Raw genomic sequence first — 22,536 nt, 5'->3', positions numbered from 1 at the left:
CCTAGCATGAAAGACTGTTACCATCTCGGTTGCCCGAGGTTAGTATATCAAAGTTACTAATCCAAAACACATTTATTAAAGTGCAACTGAGTTTAACGATTACATGTTTCCAAACCAAACCAAAGTACAACTGTGAAATGTCTAACAACTACAAAGAATGCAAGCTAAGTCTCTTGACGACGGAAACTAGACTCGAGTGATGACTCCCCATAACTATCCCATAGCTAAAGAACTGCATCACGTGTCACAATCTGCTCACCATCCCCGAATGGATCACCACAGATTTTATAAAACAACAACGGGGTCAGTTACTGAATAATCAAAGTAAGACAAGTACAAAAGGCAACCAGTTGATCATCATCCTCCCCCGGTCTCCCGATCTCACACGGTAACCGACTACACACCGAAGTGTTTAACTCTGCCAGATTACCCATCGCAACAGGTAATCCTCGCCGCCAGTGAGGGACCGCAGCCAATCCCCACCTAATCCCCGCTCATCAACGAGCGATATCCCTGTCCCTTAATGTGCACACCCCCTCCCGTGGCGGGTTCCACGGAGGGCGAACTAGGGTGTGAAGCCACTCCTGCAAGTGACTCCACCACAATCATCACAACACCAACACCACACCAACACTCCCACAACGATCAGCAGACAATCAATCAAACACAAAACAATACAATCTCAAATCAATTAAACAGAAACTGAGTAGGGAAACCCTACCTTAGCACAACTGCAAGAGACACAAGCAAGGCAATCTAGAACGACTCCTCTACGAAGTCCCCACCTAACACAATCACATACACAACAATCACCATATGCAAAACCCCCTTTTCCCCAATTCACAATTCAACGATCACACACAATAGGGAGAGATTTGGAGAGGATTAAAGCGTCGTTGAGTGTTTAGGTTTTGTAAAAATGTAATTAGAAACTGATTAACGCGTTTTATATAACTCTAATCATCTCCAAATCAAACCGCGGAAATAACACTCGTCAGAGCGGATACTCGGTCGAGTAGAGAGTATACTCGGCGGAGTACCCTCTACTCGGTCGAGTATTCCATATACTCGGCCGAGTATTCCTGGGCAGTAGTCATTCCAGGATACACGACACTCCTTACTCGACCGAGTAGGCCATATTCTGCCGAGTACGGGTTTAGGAAATCCGTAGTATTACATGTGGCATCGTCCAGCCCCTCAACAACACCATTCACATCACCATTAATTCACACTACCCATACCATTCGACACATCTCCCAATATGACCTCGCCATCCACAAACGAATCACAAGGCATAGGATCACCTCCTTCGTTCGTATCATCAGGATGGACATAATTCCCTTCACGAGAATTAACAAGATATGGAAACACATATTCATCAAAAATCACATCGCGAGATATAAAATCTGCCAGGCAAGGGAGTCGAAGCCCGACCACCAGCTATTTTGAATACCATTAACTTCCTCCTTCACCAATGCATCACACAAGGTTTAACACCCAATTAGCGCATTAATTAATATTAATCCCCTTAGTCCAGAGGAGGCCCCTAGCTGGCTTGGGCCCCGGTGCGGCGAGCCAAATGAACGAGCTCATGGCCGCCTCTGTTTACGAACTCAGAAAGTAAAGATTTTTTTTAAATCGATCATCTTTACGAATCACAAGGCATATACGAGTTTGACAAAAAAAATTGTCGAGTTTCGAACTTGTGATCAAGAGATATGGTCACTCAAATTTTGTTCGTTCAAAAAAACTTTGACGTACAAAAACTCCTAGCCACGGGATTTTCAAATGCAACAATTTTTTTTTCTAATCATATTTCTCGGAAAGATAATCGATTTGAAAGAAAATCGTCGCTTTCTGAACTCGTAAACATGAACTATTGCCTCTTAAAAATTTTCAGATAAAAAAACTGAGTATTTCGAACAAAATGTCAAATCTAAGGGAAAAAAAACCTGAAAAAGTGGTGAAAAAAAATAGACAACCCCGGTAAAGTTACCCACCAACTCCCATAACCAACCCATGTCTACCTTCTTACTCTCTCACTAGTCACTAATCAAACTCGAGATTTGCATCTTCCATACTATCAAAAATAAGAAAAAATGTGTTCTACGCAGTTTTCGGGTAACCACTACAATCAACGATTGTATTATCCCGTTATCCAAATTTATTTTCCAAATCGGAATACTAATTTCCAAGCAGCAGATCTTGAGATCATCCGAACTCAAGCTCAGATCGACTCGTGTTTATGCAGCAAAAGCAACCTACACACGATGTCACCAAGGTTGGCAAGGTAATAAATATGAGCTACTATTTGGCTTTGCTTAATATCTTACGTCTGGTCAATGCAGTAATGCAGTCTAGTCAGTGTTTGTGTAGATTTGGTGTTCAGCACAACTGTTTTCTTTTTGTTTTTATTTGCAATTGGTCTCCCTTGTGACGGGTTACCATTTGTGACGGATATTTTGTGAGATAAAATGGTAACAAAATGGGTTAGTGGAGAAAGGGGACCACATGAATAGTGTTGCAGAGAGAGAAAAAGTGGGTACATTGTGAGGTAAAATGGTATCCGTCTTCAGCTTGTGACGGATATGTCATGTCTTCAATGAGAATTTGTGTTTTATTTGAGAGACAGATTAGCTGACTACCTAGGTACTTCTGCTTAGTGGTGTATTTAGACCTGGCAAAACGGGTCAATAGGTCGGATTTAGGTCGGGCTAATTCGGGTCAGGTTAGTTCGGGCCTTTATGATTTTGGGTTAATTTGGGTTGGGACGAGTCATTTCGGGTTTGTTCTTCGGGTATGTTTCGGGTCAAGCGGGTCGAATTGTTTCGGATTGGGTCATTTTTGGGTCAATGAATAATAAGGAAATAGTCATTTTAAGTTTTTTCGGTTCAATTAGAGTTATATTTTGTCGGGTCATTTTCGGGTTTGGTAGTTTCGAATCGGGTCATTTTCGGGTCTGGTCAGCTCGGGTCGAGTCGATTCGGGTTTTCGGATTTCATTAGGGTGATGTAGTTCGGGTCACTTCAGGTCTCGGGTCAGGTTGCTTTTGTCAGGTCTAGTACTGGTTGAGTTAGGGGGTTAGTAGGAGTCCTTGCCTCCCTTGCGGACAAGATTTTCGGAATTTTTAGATAAATTTTCTAGAATTTTTTCGGGTGTATTTTACATAATTAACCGTTTGCCTAGTTAAAAATTTGCATTCCTAAGCTTAATAATTTGGAAAGTGACCCAATTTGAAGTGACCCGAAAATGATTTATTCAAAGCAAAATGACCTGATCCGGATTAACCCAACCCAAAAATAACACGAATCGAAAAGTACGTGTTAATTGTTGACCGCAATTGAACCCAAACTGAATACGACCCATTTGGCAGGTCCACATGTGAGTCAAAAATAAGATTAGGTAGCTTAATGAGCAAAAATTAAGAATGTAGTGTAAATAGCAAGTGGGTTACTCATGTACTACTATTGGACTCGCGAATCCAAAAGATACTATAAATAGCATTTTTTTTTTTCTCTTTTTTTTTTTGAAGAATTTTTTTTTTTTTTTTTTTTTCTCTTTGGTTATACATTATTAAAAATTATAAAAATTTGATTTTCTTATAATATTTATTGCGATAAATTCAACCAGAGATCTCACATGACTATATTTTCTCTTAAATACTACAAATAATACCAAATATTCTTAACAGTCGTGAATAGTGCCAAAAAATCAAGGTAACCTTCGATAAATATACTATAAATAGGGAAGCACTAAATCCACGGGCAAATAAACTAATGCCACGAAATCTCCACTCTAGAAACAGTACCTGTATTTGAATATTGCTCTCAGAACTTCCGTGGAGGAATACATATTCATCGTGGCATTATCAGCCACCTATAAATACATCTTAACCCCAAAGCCAATGGCACTATTGCCTTTTTCGTTTTCGGTTTAATTCCATTTCGTGTAACCAAAAAAAAAAATTTAAAACTGATAAAACTAAATAACTAATCTTATTTTAAATTTCGACAAATTTATTACAATCATTTCTTTTTCCAAGTACTCCATAATCGGCTAATGATGAAGTTCCGTCTCCATTTTCCAGGTTTTTTTACCAGCATTTTTAGGGTTTTCGCCATTGAGGTAATCCGTCTGTATAAGTAATTATGTATCATGAATTTTCAACCAATCTTGTGTTTTTTTTTTTTTTGCGTGAAAAATTTTCCTTTACATGCTGAGCAGTTGAGATGATATAATTTGATTGTTTTGTGCTAATGTAGCATGAAATTTATTTATTTTGATTGTTATTTATACTTTTTCCGTGTCAGTCAATTTATTTACCTTTTATATTCAGTGTGAATAAATGATTGGGAGTTTGGGACGGATGGAGTATTATGTAATTGAGTTAGAATCGAGTTGGCAGATTACTGATCCATTTAAAGTTGACACGGGCGAAAATGCTGGTATTTATAGATAGACTGGTATTTATTGATGAGTTTTCATTGCAGGAAAACCAGGAAGCTTTATCGACTTCGGGTCAGGAATCAAACACCCCACAAAAGGATAATAATGATGAGGAGAGGCCTGCTGGTTTTAACATTCTGCCTACTGATCCAGCCTTCCGTCAACCAGGTAAAACTGCAAGACGGACTTCATTTAATGTGAAATCGTCTTTGGTGCATTTAAGGCTTTTAGCATAATTGTATCAGTCAATTTACTATTTTGGGTGTTCAGTAAATATGGAGTTAGTTTTACCATAATCCACTAAATTGTGCTTGATAATGAGTTTGTGCTTCTCTGTGAGTTGGATATGGTGTTGTGATTTGCAGATGGGATATACGAGAGATACGCTATGATAGGTGAGACCTTAAGATTCCAGAGTGTATCATACATTCATGCGCCTAATAAAATGTATGAATGCATGTTGCAGGTGCAGCTGGTCTGAGCGTGCTTGAATTGGACCATGAATCGCTCACAATTGTACCCAACAAGTTAAGAACAAGTCAGAACTCGCAATGTAATGAGAGCAGTTGCAGCGAGCAGTGGGAATTAATCCCTAATTGTGGTCACAGCGATTCAGAAAGCTCCAGCGGCGAGGAATGGGAGTTAATTCCTGATGATGGTCGCAGCAATTCAGAAAGCACCAGCGGCGAGCATTGGGAGTTAATCCCTGATTGTGGTCACAGCGATTCAGAAAGCACCAGCAGCGAGCAATGGGAGTTAATTCCTGATGATGGTCGCAGCAATTCAGAAAGCACCAGCGGCGAGCATTGCGAGTTAATCCCTGATCACGGTCACAGCGATTCAGAACGCAGCAGTGGCGAGTCATGGGAGTCACTCTCTGATTATCACAGCGCTTCAGACGACAGTGTATGTGACGACAGTGTATGTGTCGAGAACAATTGTGGGGATCCATGGCAGAAGCTCCAAGAGCCGCTTCAGGGGACCGGGACCCAACCTAAACAAGGAGCCGTCTCTAGATTCTTATTACTTGTTAACGAAAACCTCATTCTTTCCACTTTATTGGGGGTTATTTGGTATCTATGCTCGTATTTATTTTTATTGATCAAAGGAATTTTAAGTCTTGTGACTGGTAAAGGAATTAACCCTGGAAGCTGTGTCCTTTGTGGTGCCGTTGCTCGTTCTTTGCATCATAATGTTGGTCAGAACACCAACTGCGGCGGTGACCAGACAATTGGAGGTGTCAACCATGAAGAAGGCCATTCCCGTCTTGTAGTCAATGGTGCCGGAGATATTGTCATCAGCCACTTATATATTAATACTAGCGCTTCACACGGTCTGTTTTAATTAATACTTGTATTTAATGTTGGGTTGGCATGTGGTGCTTCTACCCAGTTTTATATATATATATATATAAAAGATACTTAGCCAAGCTCCATGAAGCCGTCTATCTCATTTGATTACATGGATGTTTACAATTAGTGTTGAGATATATCGAGATATTGTTGCAGTAGAGATTTACCTATTTTTGTATACTTCATTATTGCTGGACTATTCAAAATTAATACCTAAGACGACTCTTTTGTTAAACCTTAATACAAACATAGGATTGTTGGTGTTTTTGGGTAGTAGATCATGCGTGATCTTAGACCCTTAATAGCAAAAAACTTGAGGGGCTACTAGTGGTGGGGGAGTTTTCAATTTCCTGGCTGTCTTTAGTTGTGTGAATGGACCCTAAGAAATTCAAAGCATAATCACTATGCTTTTACTTTTCCTTTCCTTTTCTAACCCTAGGAAATCCAAAGCATCCCTTTTTCTATACAATTGAATCATGTGTCAAAGTGGAATCCATATTTTGTGATTTTGTGGAGTAATTATCTTTGTATTTTTGTTAATTATTTTGTTATCAAATTATTATTTTCCCTAATAATTAATATGTAATTTTTTTTTAAAAATAATTACACCAAAATTCCTAATTTTTTCTTCTCTACAAATAGATAGTAATATTGACACACACTTTCCTTCTTTAATTTTCCTTACTCTCTTAGTTATCATGTTTTTTTAAAGAAAATAAAACGTCTTTAATTTTTTTCTTGTAGCTTCAACCATGAATTTTTCTCTTCCTCATCCCACTATTTCTTATCACTTCTTAGTTCTTACTCATCAATCCTCAACTTTTCAATTTACAACCAAAACACTCGTCTAACCATAATTTACCCTTATTCATCATCCCGCTCTCTTTCAACATTTATCTTTCTTACTTTAAAGTATCTCACACATTTTTTATATTAAAAATCTATTTTCATAATTTGTACGGGATTTTAACTCGATAATTTATCGACTTCGGTTTTATTATAAGAAAAAAATTCAGACGTTTTTTCGTTAAACAAAAACATACTTTCTAAGACAATTTCTAAAACATAAAAGACATAACATTTAAAACATTAATTTATAAAGCTACATTAACACAATAAACCAAGAGTTTCCAAGGTTTGATATTGAAACGTAGATGTCTGTCTTTATGTTTGTTCCGGGTGTAATTCCAGAGCAAGTATCGTTACCACCCGTGGCTTGTAGAATAATGTCTTTGGTGGGATTCTTCTTGTCCTTATCGCTCCTCTCGGCCTCTCCTGCAACAATGAACGAACTGAGGGCTTGGCTTTGTGCCAAGCGTACTCACTCCGACGCTCAAGTCAGTAAACTCAAAGGATTAAGTTGTGTTACTTGGCTAGATATGTATTGTAGAGAGATAAGGGAGATATTACCAGATGAATAGTGTATTTAGGTTAAGTTTTTTAGAGATCCTTTCCTCAATGAAGGTTGAGGAGTATTTATAGGCTTTCACCTTTTGTCACGTAGTGGCCAAGTGGCCAAGTGGCTTATCAGGTGGAAAGACCGTTCTACCCTCGGCCGATTGTCCTACGGCAGGCCGGCCGAGGGTCTTGGATGTGAGTACGCGGATATGTGCCCCTTGGGCGGGTTGCCATGCCGATACCCTAGCTAGCAGCCGATGGGTCAGACGGCTAAGCGATCTAAGTCGTTGACTTCTTTGTGGATATCTTTGACCTTGCTCAGTTGTGTTGACTTGGTCAGCGGTGCAGAATATGCCCCATCAATTTGCCCCCAGCGTAGTCTATGCCGTGGTATGGGCTCCGATGTGTGTTGAGCGTATATTCTGCGCAAGTAAAAATTTTCTGCCCCGGCTTCTTCTACCTCGGTTTGGTTCTGCTTAGGCCGTACCCTATCCCCCCTCCACATGGATGTGTAATGGACATCCGATGTGGAAAAGAGAGAGACGTTGGCCGAGACCAGGGTTGAGAGTGGACCGTTTGGCAAGTAGATACCAAGGAGCGTGTTGAAGAAGATACGTCGATCGGCATTCTCTCAAGGAGCGTGTCCCAACCGCCGCCGTAAACATGTTAGCGTATCGGTCGTTGTGGCCCACGCTTCCCGGCCTTGGCCGAGGGAATCGGGGTTACTGGCGCGACAAATGGCGTCGTATCTATAGACCATTATTGATTGCGTCCTCGTTCACGCTCGGTCTTAATTCGCCGAGGTGTCAGATTTGCGTCTCAACGGTACTTATACATTCTTAAGCTCGGTCTTAATTAGCCGAGGGCAAGTCGTGGTTCCCTCGTCACTCTCGGTCTTAGTTAGCCGAGGTGATCGAGTTTACGTTCGACCGCCGTTGTAAATACCTAGGCATATCGGCTCGTTCCCCCGTCGCCCTCGGTTTTAATTAGCCGAGGTGATCGAGGTTTTGGCTTGATTGCATTTACCGGCTCGTTCCCCCGTCACTCCCGGCTTCGGCCGAAGTGATCGAGGTTTTGGCTCGACCGCATTTACGCTCGTTCCCCGTCACTCCCGGCTTCGGCCGAAGTGATCGAGGTTTTGGCTCGATTGCATCTTTCGCTCGTTCCCCGTCACTCCCGGCTTCGGCCGAGGTGATCGAGGTTTTGGCTCGATTGCATCTTTCGGCTCGTTCCCCCGTCACTCCCGGCTTTAGCCGAGGTGATCGAGGTTTTGGCTCGATTGCATTTACTGGCTCGTTCCCCTCACTCCGGCCGGCCGAGGTGATCGAGGTTTTGGCTCGACCGCATTTACTGCTCGTTCCCCGTCACTCCCGGCTTCGGCCGAAGTGATCGAGGTTTTGCTCGATTGCATTTACGGCTCGTTCCCCGTCACTCCTGGCTTCGGCCGAAGTGATCGAGGTTTTGGCTCGATTGCATTTACGCTCGTTCCCCGTCACTCCGGCTTTGGCCGATGTGATCGAGGTTTTGGCTCGATTGCATTTACCGCTCGTTCCCCGTCACTCCGGCTTTGGCCGAAGTGATCGAGGTTTTGGCTCGATTGCATCTTTCGGCTCGTTCCCCGTCACTCACCCCGGCTTCGGCCGAAGTGATCGAGGTTTTGGCTCGACTGCATTTACCGGCTCGTTCCCCGTCACTCCCGGCTTTGGCCGAGGTGATCGAGGTTTTGCTCGATTGCATTTAGCTCCCCCGCGTCTTGACAGGTCGCTTCTCCTAGTGCTCCGTTCAAGCTTCTCCTAGTGCTCCGTTCAAGTTTCTCGGAGTCACATTTTGGGCCCTGGTCTCCTGGGCGGGTTCCGCCGCTCTTGTCGGTGTGACAAAGTGTGAGTCGGCGTACTACCAATTAGGTCCAGGGGGTAGCTTCGGTTTTGCCGCATTTACCACATGTCCCATGATGGTGACCTGGTCGGCAGGCAGCGGTGTATCTTGTTCCTTTGGCATCCCGTTCGTCGTATCGGACACGGGGTGGGGACTGCCGATTTCCGAGTTGTGGAATGTGTCGTCTTGGTAGAATTCATTTTCCACAAGCACCTTCTCTGGTTGTTTCGACATCTTCTTAGCTTTTTGGGTGGGTTTTTGTTTTGTGTTGTGAATGTGACTAGCTTCTAGTATCCACCTCCCCACAGACGGCGCCAATTGTTCCGGGTGTAATTCCAGAGCAAGTATCGTTACCACCCGTGGCTTGTAGAATAATGTCTTTGGTGGGATTCTTCTTGTCCTTATCGCTCCTCTCGGCCTCTCCTGCAACAATGAACGAACTGAGGGCTTGGCTTTGTGCCAAGCGTACTCACTCCGACGCTCAAGTCAGTAAACTCAAAGGATTAAGTTGTGTTACTTGGCTAGATATGTATTGTAGAGAGATAAGGGAGATATTACCAGATGAATAGTGTATTTAGGTTAAGTTTTTTAGAGATCCTTTCCTCAATGAAGGTTGAGGAGTATTTATAGGCTTTCACCTTTTGTCACGTAGTGGCCAAGTGGCCAAGTGGCTTATCAGGTGGAAAGACCGTTCTACCCTCGGCCGATTGTCCTACGGCAGGCCGGCCGAGGGTCTTGGATGTGAGTACGCGGATATGTGCCCCGGCTGGCGGGTTGCCATGCCGATACCCTGCAGCTAGCGGCCGATGGGTCCGATCGGCTAGGGCGATCTAAGTCGTTGACTTGCTGTGGATATCTTTGACCTTGCTCAGTTGTGTTGACTTGGTCAGCGGTGCAGAATATGCCCCATCAATGTTAATTATGCGTTTGGTTTACTTGTTTTATTTAGTTATTATAATGCACTATCTTATCTTTATTTAAATAAGAAAATATTCGTGTTTGGTCAAAATTTGTGAAATCTTAAATGTCCATTAAAAAACGATATGTAAGAGAGTAAAGAAAATCAAAGAAGGAAAATAAGGAAAAGTATGTGGATATCTATATCTATCTATATTAATAAAGGAAGCTTTTTCCGAGTGATTACAGAGTCTCCAGCTTTTTTAAACTTCTCAAATTTAAAATAAATAATTTAACAAAAGATATAGATTCAAATAGTTTTATTAGTATGTTAGACATACAATTGAACTAAAACTCCAACTTCTATTCCAATGCTATTATAATCCTCTCATTATATATACCTTACATTATGGCATATTGTTATTTGTTACTCCGTCATATCGTTATTTGTTATTCCGTATTTAGTTAGGCAGTATTATATGTTCATTATAATTTTATTCATAGCTATTGTATTAATATACACTGCATGTTATATTATACTTTACGTAATGAGTATTCTCATAATTTGTTGTTTGATTACAGGTTCTTATGATGATGCTAAAAGAAAGTTACGTCGTCATTAAGGTTGGATTTTCTATTATTATCTCAGATTTTGATTTGGTTTGTATTTGTTAGATTTTGATTTGGTTAGTTTTGATTCTTAGTCATATTGTATAACTCTTATATTAATGAATATATTTTACTTTTGAAAAAAAAATTAGTGTTTTGTCGTATATCGATTTTTGATGCAATTATTTCTGATTTTTAGAGCATGAAGAGGTGGAGAAAGAAGCGTTAACAAGGGCACTTGCTCCCATTAGAGTGAGAAAAATTCGAGATTTTAAGTTGAAGATTTGAACCTTTTTCTCGATTTATCTTATTCCGTTAATTGTAAGCATAAATTTTAACTCCGCTACTAAGCTCATCTAATTCTTATAAACGGAACTATTTCCGTACTTTTGCTTAACTTTGATTAAAATACTCTTCATAACTATGAAAAACAAATAAAGTTTGGATTTTATATTGGAGTGTATTGTTTTTTTTTTAAAGAAATAAAGATAAATTTTATTGTTGACAGAATTCAAGACATTCAAATCAACAAAAATTATATACTTTGTTCTTATCTAAAAATAGATTATACTCTCACTAATATTACTGAGAGACCGTCTCTTAAAAATTTGTGTTATACTATGGTTGCATATATTTTGACTATGAATCCGTAACAATATTTGGTACATACCCAAGGAAATAACCGGAAGAAGTAAACAAATACAAGAATATTGTATTGATATTAGAGTTTGGCTAGGATGAAACCGCGACAATGTCATCGCAGGATCGCAAGTCACAAGCATATAAGAGGTCTATCACCTCTTCTTTTTTTACAGATTATATTATCATATCATTGCCCATTACTTTAAATGACTATATACTTGCATGTTTTATTTTGCCAATATCTATTTGTTCGATTGATTTGTCACCTAGCATTATTTCTTTGAACTAATATTAATCTTCGACGAAGTGCGTTAACGTTACTTTCTCGTGTGTTTAGATTGATTTATCGCGTACATTGCATGATGGTAGAGTCAACTTATTGACTTTTAGTTTTTGTGGGGTGATTTATTCAAGATCAGATTCTATACTCATATATAGAGATTAACATACTACTTCTTACCTCAAAAAAATTAGTTTCACGTTTATTGATTTTATTTTGTTTATTAGATGTATGTTCACCACTAAATTATCTCCATCGTTATTCCACGAATATATAGAGCTTAGCTTCGACAGCCTGCCAATTCAAGATGATCAAAATCGGGTTCTTTAAGTTTCAAAATATCATTTCGCTTTCGTTGTCGAATTTGTCGGTTTGCTGTGTAGACACCAAAAAGTGTAAGTCTTTAAATATACTCCGATAAAATATATCAAAACTATGATATATAGGTTGTTCAATTTTGTTGTAATATTGGTGTTAATTTCTAATGGAAGGAATTCATGGTTATGGTGGTGCTAATGACTAATGACTATCAAAAGAAATATTTTTACGTCAATGCTAGAGAATATTCATGGTTGGAGATATGGTGGTGTTGAATAGAAATGTATGCGATTTATAAACTAAACAATATTTATAAGTTGGGTTACCACATCTACTTCATGCCTACCACCTCTAGAAATTTATTTACAATGGAATTCTATTGAACATACTACTCATTCATGTTAGGTCCACCGAGTAGCTCTCCTGAGAGACGCTCTTTCAATAAGTTTACTGAGAGACTATTTTAAAATTTTAAGAAAAAGTGGTACTAAAGGTAATTAAATAGGTATAAATCCGGTAATTAAATAGGTACAAGTCCTGATTAAAGATAAAATTGGTACATTTATTATGTAAATAGGTACGAAATTACAATGTCACGATCATCAACAAAAGGGTCACGAAATACAAATAAAAGAGTACGAAAAACTGATCTCTCAATAACTTATTGAAATACCGTCTCTCCAAAGTTTTAGTGAGTCCAATAAAGGAAGGATGAATTGGGTATGGCCTATGACGATTGAATGAAAAATTATGTGTACTATTACCTCATATTAACTACGTATTAATTTCGTTGGTGAATTAGAAATGTACGAGTATTAGGGTGAGTATTTAGTTAATTTGGTGATGGAGTTCGAGCCTCTTTATTGACATGACTTGAAATTTGTACTCCCTCCAATCAACTCCACTTTACAAGTTTTTTTTATCACGTTTGCCAACGCAGCTTTTACACGATAAATATCATTAGCTGCGTATTTGCAAAAATAGTTATTGGTGATTTATAAGACAGAATATTACACGTGGCCCGTGCATCGCACGGGCATTAAATCTAGTATCTATATAAAAGAGAGTTTTTTCGAGCGATTCTAGAGCGTCCACATCATCAAAAATTAATTTAGGAAAGTTTCATAAATAATATTTTCCACATAAAAAATAAAGTGGAGAATTTTTTAATTACTATAATATCTATATTTCCTATTTTATATTCATGAGAAGTTTCTAATTTTTATATAAAAACTTTGACATTTCATTTGGCAAAAAAATATTGTTATAAAAATTATGAAGATAATATAATTAGATTCGTTGTAAAAAATGCTTTCATTAGAGTATAAATTTCATATGATTTGCACATACGAGTATTAAAGATGGTGTACTTCTTTTAAGATGTTATATGTCCCACATTGAAAAACAATGTTAGTGTGGTGATTATAATACGTATAAATTATAGAATTGTCCCACATCGAAAGATTAACATAAGGTGGGTGATCTTATGATTATAAATAGGAGTCATCATTGGAACCTATATACCAACCAAAAATCTTTTGAGTCTCTTAAGTATTGTTTTGGAGAGCTCTTAAGAGTTTATATCATTATCTTCACAGTATGATATAAAAACTATATAAAAACTTATACATCTCATTTGCCAAAAAAGTATTATAAAAAAAATGTACCAATATTAATAAATAGTACTCCCTTCATTCAAGACCAAATACAACATTTTCATTTACACACTTGCCAAGACACAAATTACAACGTAAATATCTTTATATTTACATTATAAAAAATTAAAAAATTGATATTTTCATTGTACTTTATAGGTGAATCAAATAAGATCCCACATGACCATATTTTGTCTTACATATTGTAAGGAATCGTAAAGATTCTATTCGTTCATGAATAATGTAAAAAAAGGAATGTTGTATTTGGTCTTGAATCGAGGAAGTATAGTATTTGCTCATTATTATTAACCCAGGTTAAATGTCGAATTATGTGCGAAAAAGATGGTGTATTTCTAAGTATGTTATTTGTCCCACATTGAAAAATATGTTGGTGTGGTGAATATATTACATATAAATAATAGAATTGTCCCACATCGAAAGTTTTGTATAAGGTGGGTGATCATATGATTATAAATAGAAGGCATCCTTAGAACCTAAATACCAACCCAAAACCTTCTGAATCTCTCAAGCATTGTCTTAGAGAGTTCTTAAGAGTTTATATCATTATCTCCACGATATGATATATATATTTTTTATATTATGTCCAAGTGATGTTTATAATTTTTACATAAAAACTTAACTTTAAAAAATGTACTGTACGAATATTAATAAATAGTATAATATTTACTTATTATTATTAAACTGGGTTAGATGTCGAATTAGGTGCGAAAAAGATGGTGTATTTCTAAGTATAATGTTGTCCGACATTGAAAAATAATGTAGGTGTGGTAAATATAATACATATAAATAGTTGAATTGTCCCACATTAGAAGATTATCATGAGGTGAGGTATCAGATGATTATAAATATGAGTCATATTTGAAACTTAGGGGTATCAACCCAAATCTTTGGAATCGCTTAAAAATTACTCCCTCTGGCTTTTAATTTTCTTCCCGTTTATTTAATATATGTGAGGAGTATTATAATGAAATGGGAAGAAAACAGCAAGCCGGAGGGAGTATCTTAGAGAGTTCTTATAAGAGTTTGTTTTAACGGCAAACCTTAGTTAAAACAATACCATAAAAATATTAATCACGTACATATTTATAAAAGCGATTATATATTACTATATTAGTGATATTATAATGTTTATTTTAAGACAATCGATAGTATAATAACTTTATTTAAGACAAAATCATAATTAAAAAAAATAAAATGGGTGTTAAATATACATAAATTGGTTACTAATGTGTCATATAATGATAATCTCTGCACTAAAATAGAAAATTTATGAATTATAATACAATCAGGTGTTGCATAAAAAGATCTTGAATCCACAAACAAATCAGTAATGAGCTATTTAACTTTGATAAATAGTAGAATTATTTTTAACTTTCAAATATAGGTAATTATTATGTCTCATTACATTTGAGTAACTAAAACACATCATAACTTTTAACCATTAATCAAAATCGCACCAGAAAAAGAAAATATTTTGCATTTATTTATACATTTTATTGCTCCCTCAATTACATCTTAAAAGTCGTGTTAGGAAAAAAAATGTAATTTAAATCATATCATTTGTACATATTTTAATTATGACAAAAATGGAAAAAAACGTACGAATATAAATAGATAGTATAATATTTTCTCATTATTAAATCGGGTTGGATATCGAAATAGGTGCAAAAAAGATGGTGTACTTTTTCGTGTGTTATTTGTCCCACATTTAAAAATAATGTAGGTGTGGTAAATATACTACATATAAATAGTTGAATTGTCCCACATCAGAAAATTAGCATAAGGTGGAGTGATCTTAAAAATTAATTTAGGAAAGTATCATAAAGTGGAGAATCTTTTAATTATTATAATATTTATTTCCTATATTATATTCAACTGATGTTTCTAATTTTTATATAAAAAATTTTACATCTCATTTGGCAAAAAATATCGTTAAGGAAATTATGAAAATAACATAATTTCATTCGTGGTAAAAATGATATCATTAACGTATAGATTTCATATAATTTGTACATATATAAAATTGTGTACTTCTTAGTATATTATATGTCGCACATTGAAAAATAATGTAGGATTATATAAAAATAATATAATTGTCCCACATCGAAAGATTAATATAAGATGCAGTGGTCTTATGAATATAAATATGAGGCATCCTTGGAACTTAGGTATCAACCTAACATCTTTTGCGTCTCTCAAATAAGATGTTTTGACTTTTCATCATATCTAAATAAATGATTAGACATAAGATGTAAATATTAATACCTTATAACCAATTTTTTTAATAAGTTAATCACCCCGTTGCAACGCACGGGCATCCAAACTAGTATATTAATATTACTACCTATCTGTAGAGAAAAAAAAGATAGAAATTATGATGTAATTTTTCTTTTTGAAAAAATTAATTAGATGTTAAGTATTAGGGAAAATAATATTTTGATAACAAAATAATTAACAAAAATTTAAAGATGATTACTCCACAAAATGTGGGTCCAACTTTGACACATTGTGACATTAACTTGTGTAGAAATGGTGATATTCTACAAATCGGAATGCAAAAGCTTGTCCCTTTTATGCGGTGTTCTTTCGTCCACTAAAAATCGGAATGCCTTTGAAACCCCAAAAGTAAAGAAACAAAAAGTACATTAAAAAAAAAAAGCTAAGAATATGCAAGAATGAAGACGACCAAATAAACCAAATCTCCATTCTCTTGCCAATTGTCACTAATAAAAAATGCACAACTTTTCCATAATCTCAAATTTTCACTTCAAATAACACTCAAAACGAAGAAACATAAAAAAAATAAAAATAAAAATTAAATACTCTCTGCACAATTGTTAGTTGTGTTTTGTTAGAACCAAATTATGAGAATAAACCTCATAACAATTTATCTGTTTAAATTCTTGTTTTTTTTTGTTAGAATCAAATTATGATATTAAACCTCACATTAGGCAGTTAATGTATTATACAACTGGTTGTATATACAACCTATTTAATGTAATTGAGATTTATTATAAAGTTATCGAGTTCTATTGACGAAATTATCGAGGTATGATACAAAGTTATTGAGCTTAACAGAAAAATTATTAAGTTCAATAACTTAGTAAAAAAGCTCAATAACTTGTAAAATAGTTCAATAAGTTTGTGTAAGAGCTCAACAACTTTGAGGTGGTTGTACAATGCTAGCATACAACTAAATCGAGCTTATCAAGTACATTATTCTACTAATCGAATTGTGTTTGATAATGGCATGTTGCAGGTGCAGGTGCAGGTACAAATGCAGATGCAGATGCAGGTGCAGGTGGTTTGAAAGTGCTTTCTTATACATTGCATCAATATCGATTTCTATTAAAAGTACTTTTATTCGACCATGAATCGCACAGAATTTTACCCAACAAGTTCAGAACAAGTCAAGTAATAAATAACTCGCAATGTGATGAGAGCACCAGTTATGCTTTGTCAATCTCTGGTTATGATCACAGTCGTTCAGAAAGCAGTGATGAGGAGATACTCGCTGATTATGGAAACAATTCAGACAGTAACTACACCTGTGTCGAGAGCATCTCCCGATTCTTATTACTACCTTACAAAAACCTCATTCTCTCCAGTTTTTTGTGGATCAGAGGAATTTTGAGTCGTCGTGGCTCAAACGCTTGTCATGTGCCTTCCATGGAAGGACTTGAAGCCGGAAAATTTTGCGCTTCCCAAAGAAATGTCATTACAAACTACTGTACAAAGGACTCTAGAAGCAGTGTCCATGGTGGTGGTATCGCTGCTCAACTTTTGCATGTTAATATTGGTCAGAACACCAGCTCCGGTCTAATTGGAGGTGTCAGCTATGAAGAAGGCCATGTCCATCTGATCTTGCAGTCAATGGTGCCCGAGATGTTTTATTGCTGGACTATCATTATATATATAAAAGAATAATGTAAAATCGCTGACGTGGCACAATCTCCTTTGAGAATTAAGGTAATGCAGCCCTCACATTCAACCTCACAAAATCAGTTTTGTTTGAGCCAATCACGGTTTTGCAATATGGCCACATCAAAAAAAAAAAAAAAAAAAAAAAAAAAAAAAAAAAAAAAAAAATACAAAGTCCAATTAATTCTAACGTTACATTAACTTTAGAGATTCCCAATAGAAGAATGATTTATTGCTCTGTTTCATACTCCAATGATCATAATACGGAGTACAATTTTCTAGATAGAAGCATGCTTGACGAGTTTACGATTCACAAAAAGACTCTTAAACTTCTACCCACCCTCTCACCATTATTATCTTAGCAATTCAATTATCTCCAACTTCCAGATCCCCAACAACTTTCAAATTCATTGGACATTCAAAAACCCTAAAAAAATCTCATATTATAACAAGCCGAAAAAATTCAGCAAGTGTGTGTTGATGAGATAGAAATCCAAGAGAAAATGGAGATTGAACAAGAAACATCGATTGAAACCATCAATGGAGAAACTTGGAATCAAACCCCAAAAGTTAGTATTGAACTATTGCTTTCCCTTGATAATTTTGTCTTCGAAATTCTGTTTTATTGCAGTTTTGTTGTATTATAGTTTTGTATTTTCTAAGTATACGGAATTTTTGCTTCTCCATTACTACTCTTTGTGATTATTAGTTTAATAGAATATGGCCAAGTTTACAAATGTTGGAATGAGTCATTTTTGTCAATTTTATTTGAAAATAAGGCTCTAAATGCAATAGTTGTTTATGAGTAGATTTTGTGAATTATGTGACTGACTTTGATTTGAATGTTGGAGGAAGAACACAAGACGGGATTACATAAGGCAGGGAAGGAAGATTGGCGAAGTTTCCGCAAAACTTTCTTCGTCGGAGTAATTTTAATCGCCGTCGTAGACGAATTAATAGTGTGATTTATGCTCTAACAATAGGGCAGGAACATTTTGTTAAGCATCACATTCAATCATTATCCCCCTCTCAACTTTCATTCTTCCATGTACCTTTTATTCTGTCTTCTTTACTTCTTCTTGAATAGTCGTAAATTTTACTTCTTTTTAATCTACCTTGCAGTTCTATGAACATTACATTACTTTTGTAAACATAATTAAAAAGTTGATCTTTGTTTAGTTTTTCTTACTGTTATTCCTCCATTAATTAAAAAACACAAAAGCCATGATCTGTAATTCTAATTAAGAGTGAACCCTGTTTAGTTTTTCATATTTATCTAACAATACAAATAAAACCCATAATTTGTATTTTTAATGAAGAGTTTGCGTTTAATTTTCAGAAACGAGGGTCAGGGTTATGTACATCCGGCCCTACCTACTTTGCAATTTGAAAATTTCGAAATTTAGTTAAAATTTTCGAAATTTTTCAAGGTCCCCGTATAATAATATTACCCTTCTGCTCCCGCTGAAATTTTTTGCCCTCGCTTATTTAAAATCCTAGCTCTACCATGATTAGTTGATTGTGACGATGGGCGAGGACTTCGTTAATTGCTTTAGAAATGGGTGTAAAATGACATCAAGTGTCATCCATTAATCACAATAGAAAACACGATGGTGGGCAACAATGCTATGTTTAGCAATACACTTTAGTTTGTTAATTTAATAGGTTGATTTATACTTTAGTATTACAGTAATTATTGCGTGAGACGGTTTTACATTATAAATCTATCCATTTGTATAAAAACTACTCTTTTATCGATAACAATAAATGAATGAACTTTTCTAAAAACGAACCATATCACGGTGTAAGACCGTTTTATTTTAGCTATATGAAATACATCGATGAACAAAAATTATAAATCATCAACCATAAACTTTGTATTGTGACACAAGTTCAAATTCATAACCCATGTTCAAAATCCGTACGATTTGAATATATGTCCGTGATGAATGTAACTAATCAACAACGCGAGTCACAAAGTAACAAAATACCAACGAGTAATATTAGTAGTAGTCTCAAAGAGACCGTCTCTTCAAAGTTTCAGTGCTAAAAAAAATAATAGTAGTACCATCAACAGGTATAATAAAGGTGATAACAATATTAATCGTATTAATCAGAATAACATAGTAACAAAGAGATCCGTAAATGTATCTCATGATCAGATTGATAAATTTTATCTTAACAATTTATTTAAATTATACATCGTAGATGATAAATTTATGAATTAGTAATTTCAACACATATCTATTTTATAAAAAGTAACATAGGTACACCGAGGAGTCGAGGACATATTTAGGATGATTAAATATACCGAGTAATATTTATTTTCAAATTTAATAAATAGATTTAATTTCTAAAGTAAAAAACAATCCCGTGAATTTTCACGGGTGTTACACTAGTTGGTATATATTACAGCTTATATCTATGTAATGAATTGAACCTAGGTTATGTTAGAGCTTTAGCTCGAAATAGAAATATGATGGCCTTACCATGATTGGTAAAGCTGTAAAGAGTTTCCTCAAAGAGGGTACCATGGGCGATGTACTGACCAAGCACAGGGCGGAGGGCGAAAGTCAGGAAAAAAAATTAAAAAATTCCGTTGCCGGGACTTGAACCCGGGTCTCTCGGGTGAGAGCCGAGTATCCTAACCAACTAGACTACAACGGATTGTTGATAATATATTACAGAAGAGTAATTTATCATTACAGGAACATAATGAAGTGAGGTCTGCTGGTTTCAACATTGCTCCACACACCAACATACTGCCTACTAAGTACTAACACAACCTTTGATCAAGCAGGTACGTAAAACTGAAAGACGGACTAATTTGATCTCCTAAAAGACGGTCTCACACCTTATACAATAAGCAGTAAATTAAGATCGATCAGACTTCTTGTTAGGTCGTCTCAATAGTTCCTTTCCAATATTTAGTCACCTAGAGGCTAGTGCATATACTCCCTCTGTCCCAATTATTTGTTTACCTTTGATTAAATTAAAATACTCGTCACAGTGAATATAAATGGTAAACAAATGACTGTGACGGCAAGAGTATGATAATGCTTAATAATGCATCAGTACAATGTACTACTGCATGTTGCATGTGTCAACCCAATACCGGAAATTATGGTTTATCCTGTCGTGCCCAGCGAGTTACAACCAAATCTAGAAGTATTATGCGGCGAGCAATGGGAGTGAATCTCTAATTCCGGTCACAGCGATATAGAAAGCAGCAGTGACGCTGTGACGAGTCATGGGAGATACTCAGTACTGATTATTACAGCAATTCAGACAATGACTGTATGTGTGTCGTCGAGAGCATCTGTGGTGATTCATGGCTGATGATCGAAGAGCAGCTTCATGGGCCCTGGACTCAACCAGAGGGCCCCATCTTCGGTTTCTCATTGCCCGTTAATCATACCTTAATTCTTCCCTGTTTATTACGGGCTTGGAATCACTGCTTGCATGCCATTTCCTTGAGCCAAAGACAGTTTAATCATCTTGTGACTAGTAAAGGTATTAGCCATGGTTCAGACACGGAAGGATTAGAAGCTGCAAGTCTCTTTTATTTACACCTTTATTTTAATCGGGCATGAGGACGGTCTTTATGTTAAACAGTCTTAAATAAGAATTGGTGTGACAAACAAGCCCGTTTGATCATATCACCCGGAAAAAAAAAAGTTAAGAAGGAAAATTCCGTTGCCGGGACTTGAACCCGGGTCTCTCGGGTGAGAGCCGAGTATCCTAACCAACTAGACTACAACGGATTTTTGTTAAACGATTATACAAGAGATATTTTATCGTTTGCTTTATTTTGGCTAACAATACAAAGAAATTTTGTGGCTATTATGATTAATTTAAACACTCCGTCAATATATTTTCTTGGACAATAACATTCTTTGATTCTTACCAATAAATAATTTGAATAATTACAATTTAATTGGATCATTTTAAATACTTCCTCGTTCCTCCATGACTTTTCCACGACTATATCAATAGAATTACAAACAAAGATAAACCATTAATTAATTAGGACATAGGAACTCAAGATCATGTACTCGATACATATTTTATATCATAGTGAGTGTTAGTGACCCAGTCTATTATCGAGTCACGTAATAAAAACATAATGCTTCTAAACAATTTAAACAAAAAATTAAGGACTAGCTACTGGTGCCACAACAGGAGCATAACCAAAACACAATCTCGCACCTAGCGCTTCTCCATTAGCGTAACGGCTTGGGGCCGAGTGGTGCCCAAACTGTCCCTTCGGTAGACAATCATCTAACGCCTTGCTTGTAAATCCACTTGAAGACGACGGCCCTACAACCATATTAACACTTTCGGAATTTGGCCCTAACATCCTCGCCTCAGCCACAAACACTAAGGGTAGTGGTGAAAAAGAAGACGATAATAGAAAAAGTAGAATTATTAACAATAATGTTGTTATCGCCATAAGAGTGAAATCGTGTTTAATAATAATGAACTATTATGATTATGGAGTGAATATGGATTATTTCAAATGTAGGTTATATTTAAGAAGGAAAGGAAGGAGGAAGGTGGATTAAAAAGAAAGACTTGTGAAAATACAGCAAAAAAACAGCTCATAACGTACGTTGCATGGATATTCACAATGTTAACGAAGTGGTACTACGTACTAGTGGAACATCATCTTTGCCCGTGCTTCTCATTAGTATGTATGTCTATTTCCCATATTCTACGTCAACAAAGTTCTATCAATTAGTTTGCATATAGGCAAGGTCAGAGGTGTACAATATAACGGGCCAGTCCGACCTAGCCCGACTTTGTGGGCCAATATCTAGTAGCCCGACCAGTATGAAGCCCAGTCTGTATATCTCCTCTGGCTGAGCTAGTGTCACAACTTACTCGGCCCGACCCGGTCCAAACACAAATAAAAAAAATTATGAAAGCTCAGCCCGACACTGGCCGCTACTCATCAGTGGGTCGGGCTTGTGCTAGATAAAATTGGCCCACCACGAGCTCGCTCCAGTCCGGTCCTCATTTAGTGTAGTGCTTGGGCTGCTGGCACTCAATCCGGCCCGCTCCTTAGACCGACTCAGCCCGCACCGGCCAGGCCCAACGTACACATCTAGGCTAGGTCAAC

General features: G+C 36.5%; 1 protein-coding gene, 2 long non-coding RNA genes and 2 other non-coding genes across 5 annotated transcripts; 3 read left to right on the top strand and 2 right to left on the bottom strand.

Moving 5' to 3' along the window:
- Nucleotides 1-1,927: 1,927 nt before the first annotated feature.
- On the top strand, nucleotides 1,928-6,006 carry LOC141649968 (uncharacterized). The gene is made up of 5 exons (XM_074458630.1): nucleotides 1,928-1,963; nucleotides 2,047-2,290; nucleotides 4,088-4,125; nucleotides 4,491-4,614; nucleotides 4,913-6,006. Exons 1-5 carry the CDS (start codon nucleotides 1,928-1,930, stop codon nucleotides 5,788-5,790), a joined length of 1,320 nt encoding a protein of 439 aa, XP_074314731.1. The 3' UTR covers nucleotides 5,791-6,006.
- A 4,517-nt stretch (nucleotides 6,007-10,523) lies between these two features.
- LOC141646468 (uncharacterized) lies at nucleotides 10,524-10,963 on the top strand. The gene is made up of 2 exons (XR_012545566.1): nucleotides 10,524-10,592; nucleotides 10,777-10,963. It is a non-coding gene; the product is annotated as an uncharacterized LOC141646468 (long non-coding RNA).
- Nucleotides 10,964-17,638: 6,675 nt separating this feature from the next.
- Nucleotides 17,639-18,598, top strand: LOC141646467 (uncharacterized). The gene is made up of 2 exons (XR_012545565.1): nucleotides 17,639-17,983; nucleotides 18,270-18,598. It is a non-coding gene; the product is annotated as an uncharacterized LOC141646467 (long non-coding RNA).
- Nucleotides 18,599-20,008: 1,410 nt separating this feature from the next.
- On the bottom strand, nucleotides 20,009-20,081 carry TRNAE-CUC (transfer RNA glutamic acid (anticodon CUC)). The gene has a single exon. It is a non-coding gene; the product is annotated as a tRNA-Glu (tRNA).
- A 1,024-nt stretch (nucleotides 20,082-21,105) lies between these two features.
- On the bottom strand, nucleotides 21,106-21,178 carry TRNAE-CUC (transfer RNA glutamic acid (anticodon CUC)). The gene has a single exon. It is a non-coding gene; the product is annotated as a tRNA-Glu (tRNA).
- Nucleotides 21,179-22,536: the final 1,358 nt, after the last annotated feature.

This window comes from Silene latifolia, chromosome 3 (genome assembly GCF_048544455.1).
Source record: "Silene latifolia isolate original U9 population chromosome 3, ASM4854445v1, whole genome shotgun sequence".
Classification (NCBI taxonomy): Eukaryota; Viridiplantae; Streptophyta; class Magnoliopsida; order Caryophyllales; family Caryophyllaceae; genus Silene; species Silene latifolia.
This window is presented reverse-complemented; position numbering and strand designations above follow the sequence as displayed.